The 20,588-nt window shown below is 37.0% G+C and overlaps 1 protein-coding gene across 26 annotated transcripts in view; it reads left to right on the top strand.

Annotated features, from left to right (window-relative positions):
* The window catches only part of TRIP12 (thyroid hormone receptor interactor 12), a 147,556-nt gene that overhangs the window by 69,547 nt on the left and 57,421 nt on the right, over nucleotides 1-20,588 (top strand). For all 26 annotated transcript variants that reach the window (XM_072796562.1, XM_072796578.1, XM_072796576.1 and 23 more), the window contains 4 exons: nucleotides 8,221-8,326; nucleotides 11,096-11,232; nucleotides 17,155-17,238; nucleotides 18,199-18,294. In XM_072796562.1, the coding sequence (XP_072652663.1) occupies nucleotides 8,221-8,326; nucleotides 11,096-11,232; nucleotides 17,155-17,238; nucleotides 18,199-18,294 (423 nt within the window). The remainder of the gene's footprint in view (nucleotides 1-8,220; nucleotides 8,327-11,095; nucleotides 11,233-17,154; nucleotides 17,239-18,198; nucleotides 18,295-20,588) is intronic.

The raw sequence follows: 20,588 nt of genomic DNA, 5'->3' as shown, positions 1-20,588 counted from the left end.
AGAGAGACAGTTATCCAGCTATGCAAATGGGGGAGGGGAAGTTAGGGTTCTGACTGCTTTATAAACAGCCTGTCAACCAATACTCAGTTTTTATTCCAGAGTCATCCCATTGACTGGTACCATCAGTTCCTAAACCTTTGTGGGATTCTGAGTGTCATTCTCCTTGATAATTTTATCTGTTTTCTACTTTCGGTTTTCTGGAGTTTCTAGGACTGGAGTTTCTACTTTTCATCTTAAAAATTATGTTGTGATAGTGATCTCTTCCATTCTTCTCATCCTTATGGATTTATGCTTTGGATTCTCTTAATGTGAGTTTACTGGAGTTTCTGGAGAGGGTATAGGAGTGATTGCATGTGTCCAGTTGTCTTTAGCCAGAAGGCGCGTACTTTTGTGTATATGCGCATACTTTTTCAAAATTTGGAGCTTGTTCTAACTCACAGTAGAGTGCCCATTATAAGCCAGACTCCATGCTAGACATGTGACATACATTAAATTTTATTTTATGACCATAGAATAAGGTAGTATCTGTATTATAGGTATGAAGAAACCAAAGTGCTTTATTTGTCTCAACACTATACCTTTTTCCTTTCAAAAAACCGAGTTTATATCCTTTGAATGGCTGTAAGTGGACATATCCTAATTTAGCTCATTCCCAATTAATGGGCATTTACATTGTTCTAAATATTTTTGATTGACTAGAGCTTTGTGATTTACATCATTATCTCGTTAGATTTCTGGTTATGTTCTTTTAAAATATTGATATATATTTTAAAATTGCCTGTAGAAATATGTGAATTTACATTCCCACTAGTAGTATAAAATGCCAATCTGTTCATATACTTATTAGTTAAAACTATTTAGTGTTCCTGCAGTTTTTTGTTTTTTTTTTTTTACCATACTTGTGTTTATTTTACCATTCTCTATTACTGGACATTTAGCTCTCTTCCAGTATCTCATTATTAAAAATAATGCTTAGATGAATATCTTTGCACATTTCTAATGTGTTTAATTTGTATTGCCAGATCAATGCATGAAACTGCCATGCATTGACTAGAAAATAAAAACTTGGCTTAGAAAATTCCATTTGGGATTTAGCTTACTGTCATCTGCAAAACTCATCTTTTATTGTTACTGAATGATTTTAAAATAAACATCAATGATCCCTTTTTAATATACTAGGTTATTTTGCGTTTTGTGAGTTTATTTTTGGCAGTGTAGCCATTAATAAGGATGTATACTTCATACTTGAAAGTAGATAGCAACATCAAGTTGTTTTTTTTTTTTTTTTCTTAAGAAACACCAAGTTATACCAGGTTCTCATGGTTCTGTTTTGGCTGAAGGAGTCAAGATCTAGTTACTGAAAATATTCCCACTGTTAGTTAATTCTCTTTATTGGGTCTCCTTTTTAAGTAGAAAAAAGGCCCCATTGCATGATTCTAAATTGAACTATTCATGTGTAATAGTACTCATGTTATTTGGTGTATTTTTTCCTTTTATGAAGAAAAACCAAGTCATTCTGGATACTTTTTGAAACAGATTCAACATGCAAATAAATGGATAATTGATAGCTTTTAAAAATATATAAACAAATTGGGGATTTGCATTTCAAAACCCAACCTCCCCCAACCAATCCTAATCATCCTTTGATACTTTTTAAATATAAATGAATTGTAGCCATTTTGAATACCCTGTTTAAAATAACTGGTATGTGTACCTTATTCACTAGTTCGTCTACTGTACCATTTTAAGATGGAGGTGTGTTTGTTATCTGTGGGAGTATTACAAAAATGATAAGTCAAAAAAAAGATGATAACTAATTCTAGAAAAATCAATACTTGGAAATGATATTTAGCTCAGGTCTTCTTTAATACAAGGGATTTTATTTTGATTTGAAACTCTGTTGAGTCCATATTACTGTTCTTCCCTTTTCTTTTCAAAGTCCAGGTCAGTAATTATTATTATTTTCTTTATAGGCCTATATAGTAAATATTTTAGACTTAACTGACCATATATAGGGCTTTTTTTTTTTTTTTTTTTTTTTTTTTTTTAAGATTTTATTTCTTTGCGAGAGCACAAGCAGGACAGGGGGAGGAGGAGAAGGGAGGGTGTCCGTGCTGAGTACCAAGCCCGATGTGGAGCTTGATCTCATAACCCTGAGATCATGACCTGAGCCTAAGGCAGACGTTAACCAACTAACTGAGCCATCCAGGTTCCCCCAAATACAGTTTTTGTCACCTATTTTTATTTTTAATAACTCCTTAAAAGTGTAAAAACCAAGCTAGTACAAAAACAGGTCGCCAGTTGGGTTTTGCTCCTAAGCAGTTTGTCAACACTTAGCTTAGACTAAAAATTTTAATATAATTGCATATTATTTAAGGTATATGTATTACATGATATATGTAGTATACACACACAAACACTGATCAGTTCATAGGACTGGTAAAGCCTGTGGATTGGCTAATGATAGGCTTGACTGGATCCAGGAGCTCAAATAAAGATGACCCTGTCAGTCCCAAGCCTGTTATGGCTCTCTCATCATCTCCTCTCCTCCCCAAAGATGTTATCCAGTCATTTATGTATTAAATTGTAAGAAAGTCCTTGGATCATATGCCTATCTTTGAATAAATCGCTATTACAGAGGCAGGCTTGTAATTGGCTATGATGATAATAGTCCCACTTCTGTAGTGTGAGTGTACCATGAATGGGACTTCCATCAGTATCATCTGGAGAAAGGGGTAGGAGAGAGTTCCCAAAAGAATTTTTAAAAACAAAGGGTGTTCATAAAAAGGGTCCTGGACATTATACAGTAGATGTCTACTTGATCAGTTTTAAAGGTTACTTTAAAATGAATATGTAAGTTGGAGTATAAAAACGTTCATGTAGTGGATTCAGTCATTATTCACTGAATAAAGGTGTTAGGTCAGTCTCTCCCTCACCTTGCCCGATTTTCAAACAACCTTATCTAATACATTGATACTCAGGTTTGTTTTCACTATATAACAGAAGTAATCTTTAAGAAATTGGAACGCTTATTTATTACATTGTTATTTTATCTTATGGGGCTAAATTTTTGTGTCACTATATGTATAAACCATATCAAAGATTAGCATACTAATTTAATTCATGAATTAAAAATAGAATAAAAGTATGGCAGTGAGTATGTATTGTCTGATTGTCTATTGCTACTTTTAAAGTAACTTAAGGAATTAATAGTGAAAACCGTACCTTTCTAGGATTAATATTGTTCCTCCGCGGGTTATTCTTGTGCTGAGATAGGCAGATAATGATACTCATGTTCATTCCTCCTGCAAATTACAAAATTGGAATCATTTCACAGTATTGTAATGCAAAGAGAAATACCTTTAAAAGTTTGAAGTGGAGAAGAAAAATTACTATATAAGTAGAAGGCACCAAGATCATAGCTATTTTTTTTATTAGTAAGGACCCAGAGGAAAAAATAAGGCCCTCAATCTGCGCATTCTTTTAAGATGTTATGTTTTTAGAAATCCAAGGTTAGAGCTTGCATAAGAGATTTAGTTATTTCACATTTTGTATTTCCTAACTTTGCAAAAGAACTAATGTTTTTACAAAAGATGAAGTTCTGAACTTTGAGTAAATTAGTTGTGGGTTAGGAATACTTGTACCCTTCCCCAACCCCCCGAAAGAAATCACACAATATATTTGTAGGAATAATAATAATAATAATGTCAAGAGCTTTGATAAAAATACCTCTACATTAATACCGAACTTCGTTACACAGAGCCTTCATAGGCATTAATTTATTAATCAGATCAGCAGTATTCTAGATGTTTCTCATAGTGGCTTCATAAAAATAAATGATTAATGCAGCAAAACTGCATTAATGCATACAAAGCCTCTGCATGTGTGTGGGGGTGTGTGCGCGTGTGCATGCGTGTGTCCCCATGCACATGAATTTTAATTTGTTTTCAGTGGGGTGGTGGTTTATACTTAAATTGTGTCCTCTTTTATTGAAATAATCTTTACTTGACCAGTAGAATGGAAGGAAACACATTTCGATTCTACAAAACTACTACAGTGTGTTTATATGAGAGTTTTAACATTTTCTAATTGAACCTGTAAGGCACAATACTAACTTTGCCAGAGGATATTGAATAATATCCTTTGCCAGAAGGTTATTGAAGCTGTAGTATATAGCCCCTGTTTTGGTTCAAAATAAACTTAGGAATTGTTTAGTTTAGATTATGCATCTTTAAGAAAGCCAGTTAATATTTTTTATGACTGAAAAGAATGAATAATCATAACTTTGTTTCTGAAAGTGCTTTTGAAAACTATGGCTAGTTTTCAGATTGTGAAGATAGTATGTTCTGGCATTGCTGAATGGCCAAAACAAAGTTGAGCTATATCTGTTTTCTAGGCAGAGCTTGCTCTGCAAACTACTTCAGCTTTCCTTTTTCCCAGAAAGTTTGAGGTTTGTAATCTTCTAAAAAAATGTTTTAGACTTTTGGAAGAATTTATAGAGTTCTTCCAACATTTGACTTGATTTACTTAGGAAGACTGATAAATTCGTAATTATCAATCTTTACACTTGTGAGGTGTTTCCTTGTTCCAGTTCCTTCCTTGTTCCAGAGATACATGTAAAAGCTAGTTTTGTCTTCCATCCTGGGATTACAAATAGGGAAACCTCTTTTTCACTATGGAGCGTTATATATAATATCTCTTTTACCATGGGATTACCTTTCAGAAAGTAAAATATTTGGGCTTATCTCTCCTAGTTTATCAAGCAAATGGAATCATGTCAAATAGCCTGATAGTCATTTTACATTGCAGCATGATTATAACAGCAGTTAAAAATACTTGTCTACTCTGTTGTTTTGGTTTTCCTCTGTCCTTCTTTCTCTTTTTATTTTTCTCTTATTTATTCCAGAGAGTGTGCATTGGGGAGGGGTAGAGGGAAAGGGAGAGTAGAGTATCAAGCTGACTCTACACTGAGCACAGAGCAGTCTTGGGGCTTGATCTCAGAACACTGAGATCACCACCTGAGCTGAAACCAAGAGTTGGACACTTAACTGACTGTGCCACCTCCATGCCTTCTACTTTTCTGTAATTTAATACATTTCTCTTATAATTTAACACCAATGATGGAAAAAGAAATTGTGGCACATCCATTTAAAGGAATACCTCTCCACAGAGAAAGGAATGGACTACTAATCTGTGCAGCAACATGAAATTTCCAAAACACTGTATGACCCCATTTTTCTGAAATTCTAGAATAGACAGCAATGACAGACAAGCAGATCAGTAGTTGCCAGAAGAGTGGGCGAAGGGATTAATTGTAAGGGGGATGAAGAAACTTTTTAGAGTGATGGAAATGTTTTGTTCTGATTGATATGTTGGTTGTATGGGTCAGTTCATTTTTTCAAGTCCATATTGATCCTCATATTTATAAAATGAGTACATTTTTATCATAAGGGAATGACATTTGAATGAAATTGTTTAAAAGAAAGTGAAACACCTACGTCATGACTTAAGTGAAAGTATAACAGATTGATCAAGAAGTATACTGTCCCCTCAGAAGCAATATAGTAGTAGCCCACAATATGTTTAGTTGGATATCTTATTTTGAATGTCACTGGATAGATAAACATTTTTTACTAGTGTCCATTACTGTATCATGGTATGTATAGAAACATTTAGTGTCACATAAACTAATATTAGTGACAGTCATACAGGAGTTTTCATTTATTTTTTTTAAAAAGATTTTATTTATTCATGACAGACACAGAGAGAGAGAGAGAGAGGCAGAGACACAGGTAGAGGGAGAAGCAGGCTCCATGCAGGGAGCCCGATGCGGGACTCGATCCCAGGACTCCAGAATCATGCCCTGGGCCGAAGGCTGCGCGAAACCACTGAGCCACCTGGGGATCACCCATACAGGAGTTTTTAAAGTGCTTTAGAGGTGAAAACATCGGTGGGATGTTTTAAATAATGTGTGCTCATTTTTTCCCATAAAGTGTATATGTTTTTTAGTCTATTCTAATTCAGTTGCACAATTCAAATAGGTGAACATAATTTAATATTTTCTGAAACATTTAAAAATAATTTTCTGAATTTTTTTAAATGTTAAAGTGATAATAATTAGTTGAATATATTAAGCTAGTCTCATAATTTGTCCACATGTCATGGTCATCTTTCAGGTGACAGGATGTGTGTCCAGACAAAGATAAAATAGTGTAGGGGCATTAGGCATTGGTTCGGGATCACATTAAGTAATTCTGGTGATATGTTATGTAGGAAATCAATCTAAAAACAAAATTGAGGGGCACCTGGGTGGCTCAGTAGGTTAAGTGTCTGTCTTTGGCTCAGGTCATGATCCCTGGGTTCTGGGATCAAGTACCCTGCCTGGCACCCTATTTGATGGGAAGCCTGCTTCTCCTTTTCCCTCTGCCTGCAGCTCCCCCTGCTTGTGCTCTCTCTCTCTCTGTCAAATAAGCAAAATCTTTAAGAAATATAAAAATAAATAATTAAAAAACACAAAATTGAAATTTAAGAAACCCTTAGGCCAATCTTCTTTCCCCACTTTTTGTCCCTTTTATGTCAGTTTCAGGAGTCTTGGATAACCTTTCACAAAAATTACTTTGGGGAAAAAAATGTCTTGAAAGGTGTTCAGATCTCTCGATTGCAATGTCTGTCTGAACATAGATTTTTGTCCTTATAGCTTGTTTAGTGGTTAAAGATTTTTTAATAGTGTGCTTTTCATTTAACAATTTTGATTTTATATATATGGTATAGGGACCGTCCTAAGTTAAATGAACTGAAGTTTAAAATGAAGCATCTTGGGCAGCCCGGGTGGCTCAGCGGTTTAGTGCTGCCTTCGGCCCCGGGTTGTGATCTTGGAGACCCGGGATCAAGTCCCACATCGGGCTCCCTGCATGGAGCCTGCTTCTCCCTCTGCCTGTGTCTCTGCCTCTCTCTCTCTCTCTCTCTGTGTGTCTCTAATGAATAAATAATAAAATCTTTAAAAAATTAAATACAAATAAAATGCATCTTAAAGGGTCAGGAAGATGCCTAGAATCTTTTTTTTCATCTCTTACTCATACGCTTTACTGGTGTTTTTAACAAAATCAAGACTAAGAAATTTCTGATCTTCCACTTTGAAGGAGTGAAATGATCAAAAATTAAAAGTTCCTGGGGAAAGCACCTGAGTGGCTCAGTTCATGATCTCAGGGTCCTGGGATTCAGCCCAACTTTGGGCTCCCTGTGCATCAGGAGTCTGTTTCCCCCTCTCCCCTTTTCGTGTTCTCTTTCTCAAAGAAAGAAATAAAATCTTTAAAAAAAAATTTCCGGGAGAGGGGGGCGGGGGGGGGGGGAGACAAGTGACTTGGAGAATTGTTAGGATTATGTAATTAGTCTCAGAAAAAAGGAAACACTCTTTAAGGTGATGCTGTAGTTGTCATGGAAATAAAGTTTTTCACTTGGAGGCCTTTCGCTATTAGAGGTCTTTGTGTAGATAGAACACACCACCCATTCTGTCATCATGTAGGATAACATCTTATGGGTGAGGGGGAGGGTGAACCAATGCTCTGGCCTCCCCCTTGTTTATGAAATAGTAATAAACTTCACTTAATTCCTGTATCTTTTTAGGATCTGTTAGCCCTATGCAAGGTTTTAGTTAGTAGTTTCCAGAATAACATGTAGAGTGTATTCAATTGACTTTTCCCCCTAATTATTCCATTAACCTGTACACTGGACATTCTAATAATGCTCCAGTGTATTTTCCATGCCAATGGAGCAGTGTAAAAAAAAGAAAGCATTTTGTTCTCTCGTAGTCTTAATTGGTGATCTTTGTATAAAACAGATGAAATGGGACAGTTAAAAGTGTAGTAAGGTGCTAATGAATGAAAATGATAAATAAAAAATTTTAAATTTAGTACAGCCTTGAAATACAGAGTAAATGCAAAAAAATTCTTAGCTTTAGTTAGTGGAGGAGTAGAGAGATTAGGAATGTTTAAAGGGGAAGTTATGAGGGGAAAAGGACCGACCGTCACTTGTGATGTGGGATAGCTCAAGGTAAGGTGGGGGCCAAGCAGGATTTATCCAAATACCAGATAGACAGAATTTTAGCAGATTGCTAGGGAGGCCTTGGAAGATGCAGTGGGCTTTTGACCTGAAGAATTTGGTAGTTCTTAATTTATGCTAACTTATTTTTTAAAAATGTGCTTTTGAATTTCACATGTATAGGTTTAAGAAAATCTACCAAGAAGCGCAGTGAATCCCCACCTGCTGAGCTCCCCAGTTTGAGGCGGAGCACACGCCAAAAGACCACGGGCTCCTGTGCTAGTGCCAGGTAAATCATATTGGGTTTTTCCAGTTTATGATCCAGTTCTTTATCTTCTGCTCAGCTTTCATCAGAATCCTTCACTTTCTGAGTTTTCAAAAATTACTGAAATTTTCACTTGAGTATCCAGTATAAATGAATTCTCCCCAATGTTTATTTACCTGTTCTTGTTAAATATAAATCATGCTGTTTTACTCTTACCCTCTACCTTTTCCTCTGCTGTTAAATAATTTTCACAGTTATTGCCAATAGTTGGACATCTGTTTTCAGAGTTCCAGTTGGCCAATAAATCTCTAATGAGCATCTTCATGCAGATTTGGGTTATTTTTTTAAAGGTAGCTAAATTTCCCAATAGTGTGATTAATGGATCAAAAGGGATGCCTGTTTTAATGGCTGTAATATTGTCTAATTAGTTTCTGAACGTGTTGGCACCACCTGAGTTTAATGGATAAGGGGGAAGAGATGTACTTGATTTTCATTCTGTATTATGACACCTACCCCTCGAGGAATGTCAGTGTCTTGTGCGTGCTTTCATGGCTCCCAATTCCTGTTTCCCCCCACTTGCAGTTTTGGATCTCATTTTCAGAAAATCAATTGCCTTTGATATGATAGTTTGTTATTTCAGGTACTTTTATTAACTGATTTGAGAATCTTAGGTTAAATTTAAAAAATCCTTAAAAAAAAAATTTCCTCACATTTTCAGGTGTGTCAGTCACTCACACACCCTTGTGTGGTTAATTACTCACAGCTGGGTAGGACTTGTCCCCTTTTCTGTGGTGTTTGTTCGTTTTTCTAAGTGTGCCAAAAACCAGGGATCAGGCCCAAATGATTTCAGTTTGTCTTTCCCCTACTTTTGGGTGAGCTGAAAGGTGTTTTAGCTCTTCTCTTGTTTCTCCTCTAAGATAAGCGACCATGACTGCTCTTGGTGGTAGGTACAATAGTGACATAAAGAAACCATATGACTAGTTGCAAGTCATCAGAAAAGGACTCCTGCCACTTAAATCTCTACTTTTCCACTTATTTTCTATCTGGATTGTTTAAAATGTTACTTAAAATATGTGGAGTTCGTGTACCTGTTTGCTTTTGAGCTTTCTTGGCAATAGTTTTACAGGAACTCAGAAAATTTTATAGTTCTTCACAGCTTTTGTCTCATTGTGCGCTACATTTGAATCTGGTTTGCCCAGAGTTTATAATCTGCGATACAAACTGAATTCACCATAGTTGAAAATTAATTTTAAGTTGATGTGAAGTCAAGTAATCTAGTAGCCCTTCTTTGCTGCCTCCTTTCCTCCTCCTCATGACCCCTTTCTTAGTGCTTGTGAAATTACATACAGTTTACATGGTCATACTCTATACAAGCTGTCTAGCCACCTGCCTGGAAGGCTCTTCATTTCAAACTTATTCTGAACTAGTTGTGATTCCTCTTAAATGTAGTACTTTCACATCCTGCTTCAGCTGTATCTTCATCTCTCTTTAGACCTATAATAGTTCTTGAGGACAGCAACCAAAGTGTTCAGTGCAGTGTGTGTCACATGATTCGTGCAAGTTGAATATTAAGTAGCTGAATTAATTTGAATCCCACTAATTTGTAGCTTGGTAAATTGGGGCTGGGGTGAGCTATTTCTGTGGAAGAAAAAATTGGCTAAGCAAATCCCTGTGTAGGGAGAATTTTTACTACTTAGAACCAACTCTTCTAGTACTCCTTGGTAATTCAGAGCCTTCATTCATAGGTCACTTATGCCTGCTGCTTTTTTGTTGTTTACTGACCAGCATCTAATTCTGCAGCAGGGATCCCTGGGTGGCGCAGCGGTTTAGCGCCTGCCTTTGGCCCAGGGCGCGATCCTGGAGACCCGGGATTGAATCCCACGTTGGGCTCCCGGTGCATGGAGCCTGCTTCTCCCTCTGCCTATGTCTCTGCCTCTCTCTCTCTCTCTCTCTCTCTCTCTCTCTCTCTGTGACTATCATAAAAAAAAAAAAAAAAATTCTGCAGCAGTTTGAGTTTGGTCTAAAACATTTCCTTAGTAGAGTGTTTCTTCATTTCCTAAGGTAATTCAGAGGGCTGCTATTTAAACAGTAGCAAGTTGTAATTATTTGGGGGAAATCCTTTGTTTTTATTTTATTTGCTGACTGATTTCTCTACTAAAATAGAAAAAAATCATCATCAATAAAATGTAATTTGCTTCATGAGAAATGACTGACCATTCTTTCCAAATTATGCTGTGACTTAATCCTCAGTGTCATCTCTATGTATTTCTAAATGGTAAATATTTTTTAAAGGATGGAGCGCTTATTCATTATTAGGGTAGTTCTTTCTTTGGTGATTTAACTTATCTGGGACTTTGGTGATAGGAATTTCTCCCACCTTTTCCTCTTCTAAACTCCCCGCCCCAACACACATTGTCAAGTGTAAAGTCTGTATATTGATCCACTATTTAGCCTAGAAGTAGAGATCTATTTTAAATGAGTTCTCTCAGCAGGAGTCACTTTTCCATTTAAAGTTTAAAAACATTTAAACATTTGAAGTGTTTAAAAATCATTTCTGTCTGTAAGGATGACAACAGCTCACAGCACCACAAAAGCATGTATTGTGACCGCCATGTAACTTGGAAGAATTTTAAATATACAAAGTCTTAGTTGTTACCATAATGATTTTCTGCAACAATTTCTATGTAAAAAGAAGAAACTGGCTTTGTGCTCCATGCATTGGAGCTTTGTGCTGTGTGGACATTGCTCCTGGTCACTGGTAGTGCTGCCTCTGATGGGACTTTTCTGTTGTAGTCGGCGAGGCTCTGGCCTGGGCAAAAGAGGAGCAGCTGAAGCTCGTCGACAGGAGAAGATGGCGGACCCTGAAAGCAGCCAGGAGACCGTGAATTCTTCAGCTGCACGGACAGACGAAACTCCCCAAGGAGCTGCAGGTAGCTTGGCACTTTGGAGCCTTAAAATGCATTTATGTATCTTACCGATTTGGTTCAAGATAAATTACCTTGTGGGCATGGCAAATAGAATGCAAGAGAGGGGACAGAGGTATACTCAATGTTACCATCAGATGAACTTTTTGTTCTTTTTTGTTTTACTTTACAGGTTTGGTTTTTTTGATGAGTTGGATTCATTTGTTGTTTTTGATTTCTATTTCTTTTCCAAAACCATGTTTATACTAATTACATTCAAAGGGCCGTTAGGAGCGATGTCACCTTCTGTGAAGTTTCTTCTGTATCAGTGCAGAGAAACCATTCTTGCCTAGTGATTGTTTGAAAATTTAAGTTCATAATAAGAAGTAAGGATATGGCTTAAATTGCTTCTTCATACACATGTAAATATTAATGGAGAATGTTGGAACCCCTAAAATGTAATAAGTGTTCCTTTGGAAAGGAACTTTACGAATGCAATTTATGTTCTTATGGGCTTATTTTTATTCTTCTTGATACCTTAGCACAACAGAAATTAGGCTGCCCACTACCCCTTTCAGCTTTAAATATGTATTGATCACCAATAGGAAAAGAAGGCTAATACTTCAGAGGTTAATTGTGGCCAACAGGTTTTAAAATGTAACCTGTAATGAGCATTTCTGACTTTAAGAAACACATGAAAAAATGTTTCAGTTCACCCTTGTGAACATGGGTATCATGAGTCCTTTCTGTCAGTATCATACACGTGGGCTTAGGTGTAAGTATGTTCTTATTTTTCCGTAACAGTCTTTCATGTAACATTAGCGTGTATGCTAGTTAGTTTTCTTTCATGCCTGTGGTGGAGCCTATATCCTAGTCTGCCAGGAAGGTTCTGATTTGCCTACTGCTATTCATATTTTATGCTTCTTGTCTCAGCTTTGTCAACCTTAACAGTTTTGCCAATGTCTTTTCCTGGTTTTGTATGAATAGTGGCATGGCGAACTTGAACCATCTCTTCTGGTGAGAGGGGACCTTTTTTACGTACTTTTTTTTTTTTTTTAAAGAATAGTTTATCTGAAGGGTTAAATTTGAGAGAAAGTATAGTCCATTGCACATACAACTCATTGAAGCTCTTGATGACACAGAGGCTATGCTTCCCAGTGTTTAATGTTTATTTCAAGTCTGCATATGGAAGTGGGGCAGTTCCCACATGGATGACAGAAATGGAGCTGCTTGCTGAGTGTGTTGTTAAAGCAGAGTCATTACAGTAATTATCATAGCTAACATTTGTAGAGTGTACACTGTTGCAGACACGGTATTAAGGACTCATTCTCCTTGAGTACTAAGTTCAAAATAATGCAGAGGCGTAAGTGCTGTTCTCATTTTATAAGTGAGGGGAAACTGAGGTACATAATGATTACGGTTGCCCAGAGTCGTGGAACTCTGAAATTCAGGTTTACCATAAGAAGGGCACATTTCTAAAGGCTGTGTCCTTCCACTTCCCCCACAGTCAGAAGAGTTAGTTTATTTTTATTTATTTATTTATTTTTAAAGTCTTTTTTTTTTTTTAAGATTTTATTTTTTTAATTTTTATTTGTTTATGATAGTCACAGAGAGAGAGAGAGAGGCAGAGACACAGGCAGAGGGAGAAACAGGCTCCATGCACCGGGAACCCGACATGGGATTTGATCCCGGGTCTCCAGGACCGCGCCCTGGGCCAAAGGCAGGCGCCAAACCACTGCGCCACCCAGGGATCCCGAAGAGTTAGTTTAAATTAGAGAGGAAGACAAATGATGAGAGGCTCCTGACTCTGGGAAACAGACTGAGGGCCATAGGAGGGGAGGTGGGCAGGGGGATGGGGTAATTGGGTGACAGGAATCTAGGAGTGAACATGATGTGATGAGTATGCTGACAAATTAAATTAAAAAAAAAATAACAACTTAAAAAAAAGAGCTAGTTCATTTCATATTGATATCCCCTGGAGGCCAGAATGTGGGGGTAGTGTGTAAAGTTTTGGTCCTTTTACCTGAGAGGATAAAAGCTTCAGGGAATTAGGTTCATAGACGGCCTCCTAAATGTTTGTGTTCCTTGTTGAGATTCACAATTATGGTGTGATCTCAGTATTTTCCACGTTTGCAGAAAAGATACACATGGCACTCCTTCATTTCACTTTGGAAGCAGAATGCCTTACGGATGCTACAGAAATAATTTTGCCAGCTCACTGAAGTAGTGCTGTGGGAAGAAGCAAATTCCTTATTAGCTTTACATTAAGTTCTTCAGTGTAATGTGCTTTAGTTTCTTCATATGTAAAGTTGCAATTTAAAGAGAAAAACTTCTAAGGTAGTGTGAGGATAAATCGATGGTGGTAACTTAAAGCATCTTTGGGCAATTATCCATTCACAGACAGCTCTTTGACAGTTGGTGTAAGACTCTTTATTGGAAACATTTATGTTGAAATAATGTTTTTACTAATTTAAAGAGATTGATTATCTTTAGTATATTTTGTGTTTTTTCCCCTTAATAATATTACTTATTATTATAAGTGTTACTTCTTTTTTGAGAACCCATCTTCCTGACCTTTTTCAATGAAGCCATTGAAATAAGCATATTTCTTTATATACAGTAGTAATAAAGCGTTGCTCCATCTTTGGCAGACTTGGTCATATCATCCTGACTTGGCAAGTGTTGACACTTAGGAAAATTTGTTGATATCAGTGTGCCTGGCTCTTCATAGAAGAGATGCTAACGAGCTCTTGGAATTGAAAAGTTAGGTGTTCCCTGCATTTTCCCAACACCTGGCAGGTTAAGTGTTGGACTTTATCAGAGCTGTGTACCTTTTCATAGTGGCAATAAAGTCTTGAAAATACTAGAGACACTAAAGTTGAGAAATTAGGTATTCCTCCTTACACCTGCAAAACAAGGCAAGGAAAAATAGCCCATGTTCTGGCACCTGATTTCACATTGAGAATCTTAATTTCACAAGAAAAGAACAGGGTCAGTTTGTAAGAAGAAAGCAATCCAGTTTTACAAGTTTTTATCTAAAAAAGTAGTTAATGACTACTTTTTGTTGGAATCCCTAAAAATTAGAAGCTTCAGTATCACCTGATACCAGGGCCCATTAAGGCATGCTTACTTTACTAGTAGTTATTCCTTTGGCCTTGCCCAAAGGTTTTCATTACACTCTTACAGAAAAGTCTTCCTTCTGCCTCTTACAATTAGGGATCTGGTAAGTCTTTAAAGTTCCTGTGAACTAAAATTGAATTCTATCAGCTTTCTAATATTTTACTTGCTTTCTGCATAGGAAGCCTTATCATTAAGGTATAAAAACATAGGGTTCTGTGATCAATTTCTTGTGTTCTAACTTAAATATTTTTTCCATTGTTTTCATTCACCTGTGTATTGGAAACTATCTTTACATGGTGCTGTGAAGATATGCTGCAGAGTAGTTGGGGGAGATACTGGTTTAAACAAACAAAAATTGACACCTCTTAAAAATGTAGCATTGGATTTTCTCTGCTTGATAATCTTATGTTTATACTTGTGTCAGGACAGATCTTGTGCACGTTGCTCAAGGAGGTTTGACTCCTAAAGAATTTTGTCATGGACTCCTGTTTGTTGATGTCATCTCCTTACCTGTGTGACTTTAGAAACAGCCACCCACAGGCCAGACTAGTTTCGTTTATCTGATTTTGTAATACTTATAGGGAACTATAGTAGAAAAATGATTAATATTTGCCATCAATGGGCTGGAGAAGGATCTTTTCTTCTTTGGGTTCAGTGACTGATTTCTGTCAAAACAGGCCCTCTCCCTCCATGAAGAATCACATGGAGACCTTCTAATAAACTAAACAAACAAAAAAATCACCTTCCCAAGTGAATTTTTACTGACATTGTTGTTTTTCTTAAAAAAGATGGGTTGCCAGAGGATGCTCTATTTTATTTTATTTTTTTAAAAAAGATTTTCTTTATTCGTGAGAGAGAGAGGGAGAGGGGCAGAGGCAGAGACACTGGCAGAGGGAGCAGCAGGCTCCATGCAGGGAGCCCGACGTGGGACTTGATCCTAGGTCTCCAGGATCATGCCCCAGGCTGAAGGTGGCGCTAAACCGCTGAGCCACCCAGGCTGCCCAGAGGGTGCTTAAAACAAAACAAAACAAAACAAAACAAAAACTACTTCATTTGTTAAAAACTGTATTTGCCCTGCACATAATTGGAAGAGTTTAAAAGCAAGTTTAAGAGTCACTTTAACAAATTCAGTCATGATTCGAACCTTAATAACAGTTATTTGTTAACAAGCTTTCTGTTTAATGTGAAGAAGCAGCTGTACTGGAATGAAAAATGAGTAGTGAAGGACATATTTAAGGGGCGAATAGCGTACAGTACTAGAGTATAACCTCCTGCGGTCAGGTCTCTGATCTGTGGGTAGCAGTCTGACTTTGGGCAAGTACCCTCAAAGTCACAGGCCACAGTTACCTCACACGTATGGAAAAGCTTACATTGCCTCCCCGTGTGTTTGTAAGGAAACAAATAGACACAGCCTGCAGATGGTTCGTAAATGCCACGTATAGCATTCTAGAGTGCATTTACTCTTTCCAGCAGCTCCCCTCCAGAAGTGTGGATTTTGTTAAACTCTGATACGCTTTTATATTAGCATTTCTGGTTAACCTGTAACTATAAACCAGGGAGTGCTAACATTTCCTGTAAAGGGCCAGATAGTTGACGTGTTAGGCTTTATACATGCTCTCTTGGAACTATCTAGCTCTGTGGTTGTAGCATGAAAGCAGCCACAGATAATATGTAATACAGTGAGTTTGGCTGTTTTTCAATAAAATATTATTTACAAAATGATGTGCTGGATTGAATTTGGCCCATGGGCCATAGTTTGCTGACTCCTGTTCTTAAACCATACATTTTTCTATGAATTTTTTTGAAATCTCAGTGAAATCATAGAAAGTGCTTGATGAGGTGTGACGAAAACCCTTAAGAAAATATAGAGTTGGTGACTCGTATATTAGCATCTCTTCAGAATAGCCCTGTAAATTCACATGTTATCCATGTACTCTTAACAGTGAACAATGTTCTGGACTGACGTGTCATCTGGTGAGTGTGCAGGCTTAGGGTATTGTGGATAATCTGGTCATACACAGGTTAATTGTACAGAAAACACGCTTAACGACTCAACAGATACCAAGGAGGAACAGTAAAACTGCCTGTTCTGGAGGAATATAGTTTGGTCTTTCAGATTCCTGATAGAATCACCTTCCCTTTGCTTAAGCTGAATTGTTGGTCAGGCTAGCTCTTTGGTTTGTAGAATCCTTCTAAATCCAACTCTGTTTTTCAGTGCTTGCTTTGACATCCTAGTTTTCCTCTACTTTGTACTTTAGTGCTTTGCTGCTAGTTGGAACTGTGTATCTTCAATATTTTGTCCTGGAAATAAAAGGGTACAATCTGCCTACTCTGAGAGAAAACGTGGAAGTGATTGTGTCAAGACCGCAGCCCCGAAGTAAAGGCAGGCTGAAGAAGACCCACATCTGCCCACGACGTTTCCCCCAGATACCAGTTTTGGTCTCTGTTCTGTTTGTGACTAATTGCCTGTCCAGTAAACCTCATAGTGGTTTTGGCAGTGTGATCTGCATGGACTTTTGGTAGTTGAGTTTAAGACAAGACTTAATTTATGAACAATTTCAGAGACATGAGAAATCTGTCAAAGCCATGGATGGACAAGATTGTGTTTTTATGCCTGTTGAACACTGAGATAATTGAGCCATCCTTTCATTCACAGGATGAAATCTGGAACACCTGAGTGTGCAACAGGCAGACACCCTTAATTGCCTTTATTCGCAGTAGTCTGTCTATAGTACTCTGCTCTTTTTTTTTTTTAAAGATAAACCAGACCTAAGGAGTTTGAATGTTCCTCTCCTAACCCTTACCTTCTTTTTTCTCCCCCCTTTGAAGCCTCTAGTTCTGTTGCAGGGGCTGTGGGCATGACCACCTCTGGGGAGAGTGAATCCGATGATTCTGAGATGGGACGACTACAAGGTAAAGACAGTTAATGAGCTTACAAGAAACCATTATCAGAGGCTGCCTATGATTTCTCTTCTTTCTTGAAATTAATTTAGATAAGCTCATTTAAACATGCTCTAGCAATGTGTGTACTTCCAAAAAAGCTGCTTATTTATGATTATTTGGATTTGGAAGATGATCTGTCTTGCTCTTAAACTATTTAGACAGAATCTTATATATGTATTTTATATGTTTGTAAAATGTTCTATTATGGTTGCTTGTATAGCTGGTAATACTTTAAGGTCTTGAAAAGGTGATAACTTAATATGTTGTTCTCTGGTACCTAATAACAGTGCATCCCAGTGGGGTGTTTTTGCTGTGTTCTTTTGTGTTCTTGATTATCTATTTTAAAATGAAAGGGTATACCTAAATACCAGGTATTTTAATGATGTGCTTTTTAAAAAAGCAGCCTTATATTCTGTATTTTTATTGTCTTCAGACTGTTGGTTTCTATGATAGATCCTCAGTGTAAGGCTCACAGCAATCTCTTCTTGACTAGAAGTCTTGTGAACACATTTTTTCTCACCTTTTATACCTGATAAAAATAATTTTCCATATGTTTTTAGAAGATCTTATGACCACATCTGATTGGGAAATGATATCATCAGAAGGAAAGCAACATAAGGGCACTTAACCTATAATTTCATCAAAATAAATACTGTGGGTTTTTCTTGGATCATTTGATACAGTTCCCTCTGACACTGATATTTACCACCTCCATAAAACCTTAACATGCCTTGGAGCTGGCCATGGGTTTTGTGACTTATATTAATTAATATCTAAGAGTGATCTTGAAAGTTTAATGTAGTTTCTCTTAAAAATGGAAAGTAACTATCTAAATCAGTCATGTGAGATGAATCAGTTGCTTGAAAGTTTTATATAAGATGAACTGCATTTACAATTCAACTGTTCTCCATGCTTTTCTTTTCTCTTTAGCTTTGTTAGAGGCCAGGGGTCTTCCTCCTCATCTGTTTGGCCCTCTCGGTCCTCGGATGTCACAACTTTTCCATAGAACAATTGGAAGCGGAGCTAGTAAGTGAATACTCTTAAATTTGCCCTCCCCTCAAACGTTTAATAATTAGGTGAGTGCTGTCTTTAATCTTTATCTATTGCTGTAAGAGGCTTTCATATGAGGAGGTTTTCATGAACTTTAACCTGTTTTTTAAAAATAGGGTTTGTGTTCATTCTTGCTTTCATTTTTCAATTTTTTTTCATTCTTGCTTTTAAACGCAGTAACTCCAGATTTTTCTGTACTTTCTTTTTTTTTTTTTTTTTGATTGCTGAATTGGAGTCATTAGAAAATCATCCAGAGTTTATGTCAAGATTGAATCTTTGTTTAACTCCAGCAAAGTAAAGAATCTCAGATGATTACATTGATTATATTATAGCATCTGATTGCATGATTTGCATAGATTTGAATCTTGAATTTTTTTGTGGCATAATAAAGTTTTAATCCATAAGACAGTCAGTTGTAGCATGAGCCGGAGAGAAAAGATTTCTCAGCAGAATTACCAGTCACTAGACTCATTTAATCAAATTAACATATTATAATCCAGAGATCTTGTCATATATGGTAGACAAAACAGTGACTCGAAGTGGCAGTTTGTAACAAGAATAACTTTTGCATAATTACAAATCTAGTTAAATTCTTTCTGGTATAGAATACTATCTTTAGCTTCCTTAAACAAAATTTACATTTAAACATTTTTTTTAATAACTTCATTGATAATGTTTCCATATAATCAGGCTATTTTTAGACTTTAATTTTAATTCAACATTTCTAAGGTGGTAACTGAAGTCTGTTAACTCTGACCTTACTAACATGTGCTCATATAATTTTCCATCAAATACTCAAAATTCTTTGTTTTTTGTTTTTTTCCAAACATAATGCAGTGAGTGTGTATGAGCACATATGCTCACATATGTGTATTTATACTTAAGTCCTTTTCAAGTTTCTGGCCTTAGCATTTGACAGGAAATTTAAGAAGCAGCTGGTATGTTTGGTTTGGTTTTCCTTTTGCTGCCGTGACACTCTGCTCTCAGATATCATACCCTGTTTCAGAGTTCTCATGAACCCTTGAAGGAGAATGCTTACTTAGTGTCATTTATTAGGTACTAGGATTGTCCTGAGTCATGAACAGCATAATACACAGAGTTGTTTCCCACATGGAGCTTCCATGCTAGAGGGTGACCCTGGCAATAAAGACAGTTTTCCTACAGAAAAATTTCAGATAGAATTAGTGCAGTGGAGGAAAATAAAGCACGGATGTAGGTTGGCTCGTGAGGGGATGTAGTTAGGCTGGTTAGAGGGACCTTTCTCTGAGGCAGGGTGAATTTGTGGATTCCCAAATGAAGTGAGGAAACCAGCCGAGTACAGGTCTGAGGGAAGAGGACATGTACCACCAGAGGTGGAAATTAACTTGGCGTGTTGGAGAAATAGCACGAGGGACCTATGGAAAGTGAATTTGTAGCTGATTAGTCTGAGAGGGGTCGAGACTCACTAGGTCATGTAGGGCTTGGCAGGCTGGCAGCAAGCGGGGGTTTATTTTTTTTAAAGGTTTTATTTTATTCATGAGAGACACTGAGAGAGAGAGAGAGGCAGAGACACAGGCAGAGGGAGAAGCAGGCTCCATGCAGGGAGCCCGACGTGACTCAATCCCGGGTGCCCGAGATCAGTCCCTGGGCCGAAGGTGGCGCTAAACCGCTGAGCCACCTGGGCTGCCCACAAGTGTGGGGTTTAACCCAATAACTGTACTCAGGAACCATGGAAGGACTTAAGAACAGGGAATGACATGATACATATTATGAAAAAGATTAAATATATGCAGAAGTTGAGAGAGTAGTAGAGTAATAACCTCCATGAACCCATCCACAATTATCAACCCAAAGCAGCTGATGTTTCAGTTATATCCTCACTTACTCCACTCCCAAGATTATTATTTTTTTCCCCAAGATTATTTTTAAGGCAGTCTTAGGCATCATTTCATTTGCATGTCATTGTATTTGTAAATATAAGGACCAAAAATTTTAGACAGTACTGTGGTTATATTAAGAGGGATCCTTACTTTTACTAGGTGTCTGCTTATTTATTTTTTTAGGTGTCTGTCTGAAGTGCAAATGTTCTAGGCCTCTCGAGCTAAATCCATTTAAAATTTTCACTTATTTGAATCAGGATCAAAATAAAATAGGATCTATACATTGCTATCAGTTAATGTTTCTTTAAGTTTTTTTTTGGGGGGGGGTGTCTTGAGAGAGATTCTATTTTACCATTTCTTTATTTCTTGGTTAAGGCTGTGAAGAAAACTTGTTAAGACTATTGACATTAA

This window comes from Canis lupus, chromosome 24 (assembly GCF_048164855.1).
Source record: "Canis lupus baileyi chromosome 24, mCanLup2.hap1, whole genome shotgun sequence".
NCBI classification, from domain to species: domain Eukaryota; kingdom Metazoa; phylum Chordata; class Mammalia; order Carnivora; family Canidae; genus Canis; species Canis lupus.
Note: the sequence above shows the minus strand (reverse complement) of the source record. Positions and strands in the feature narration are given on the sequence as shown.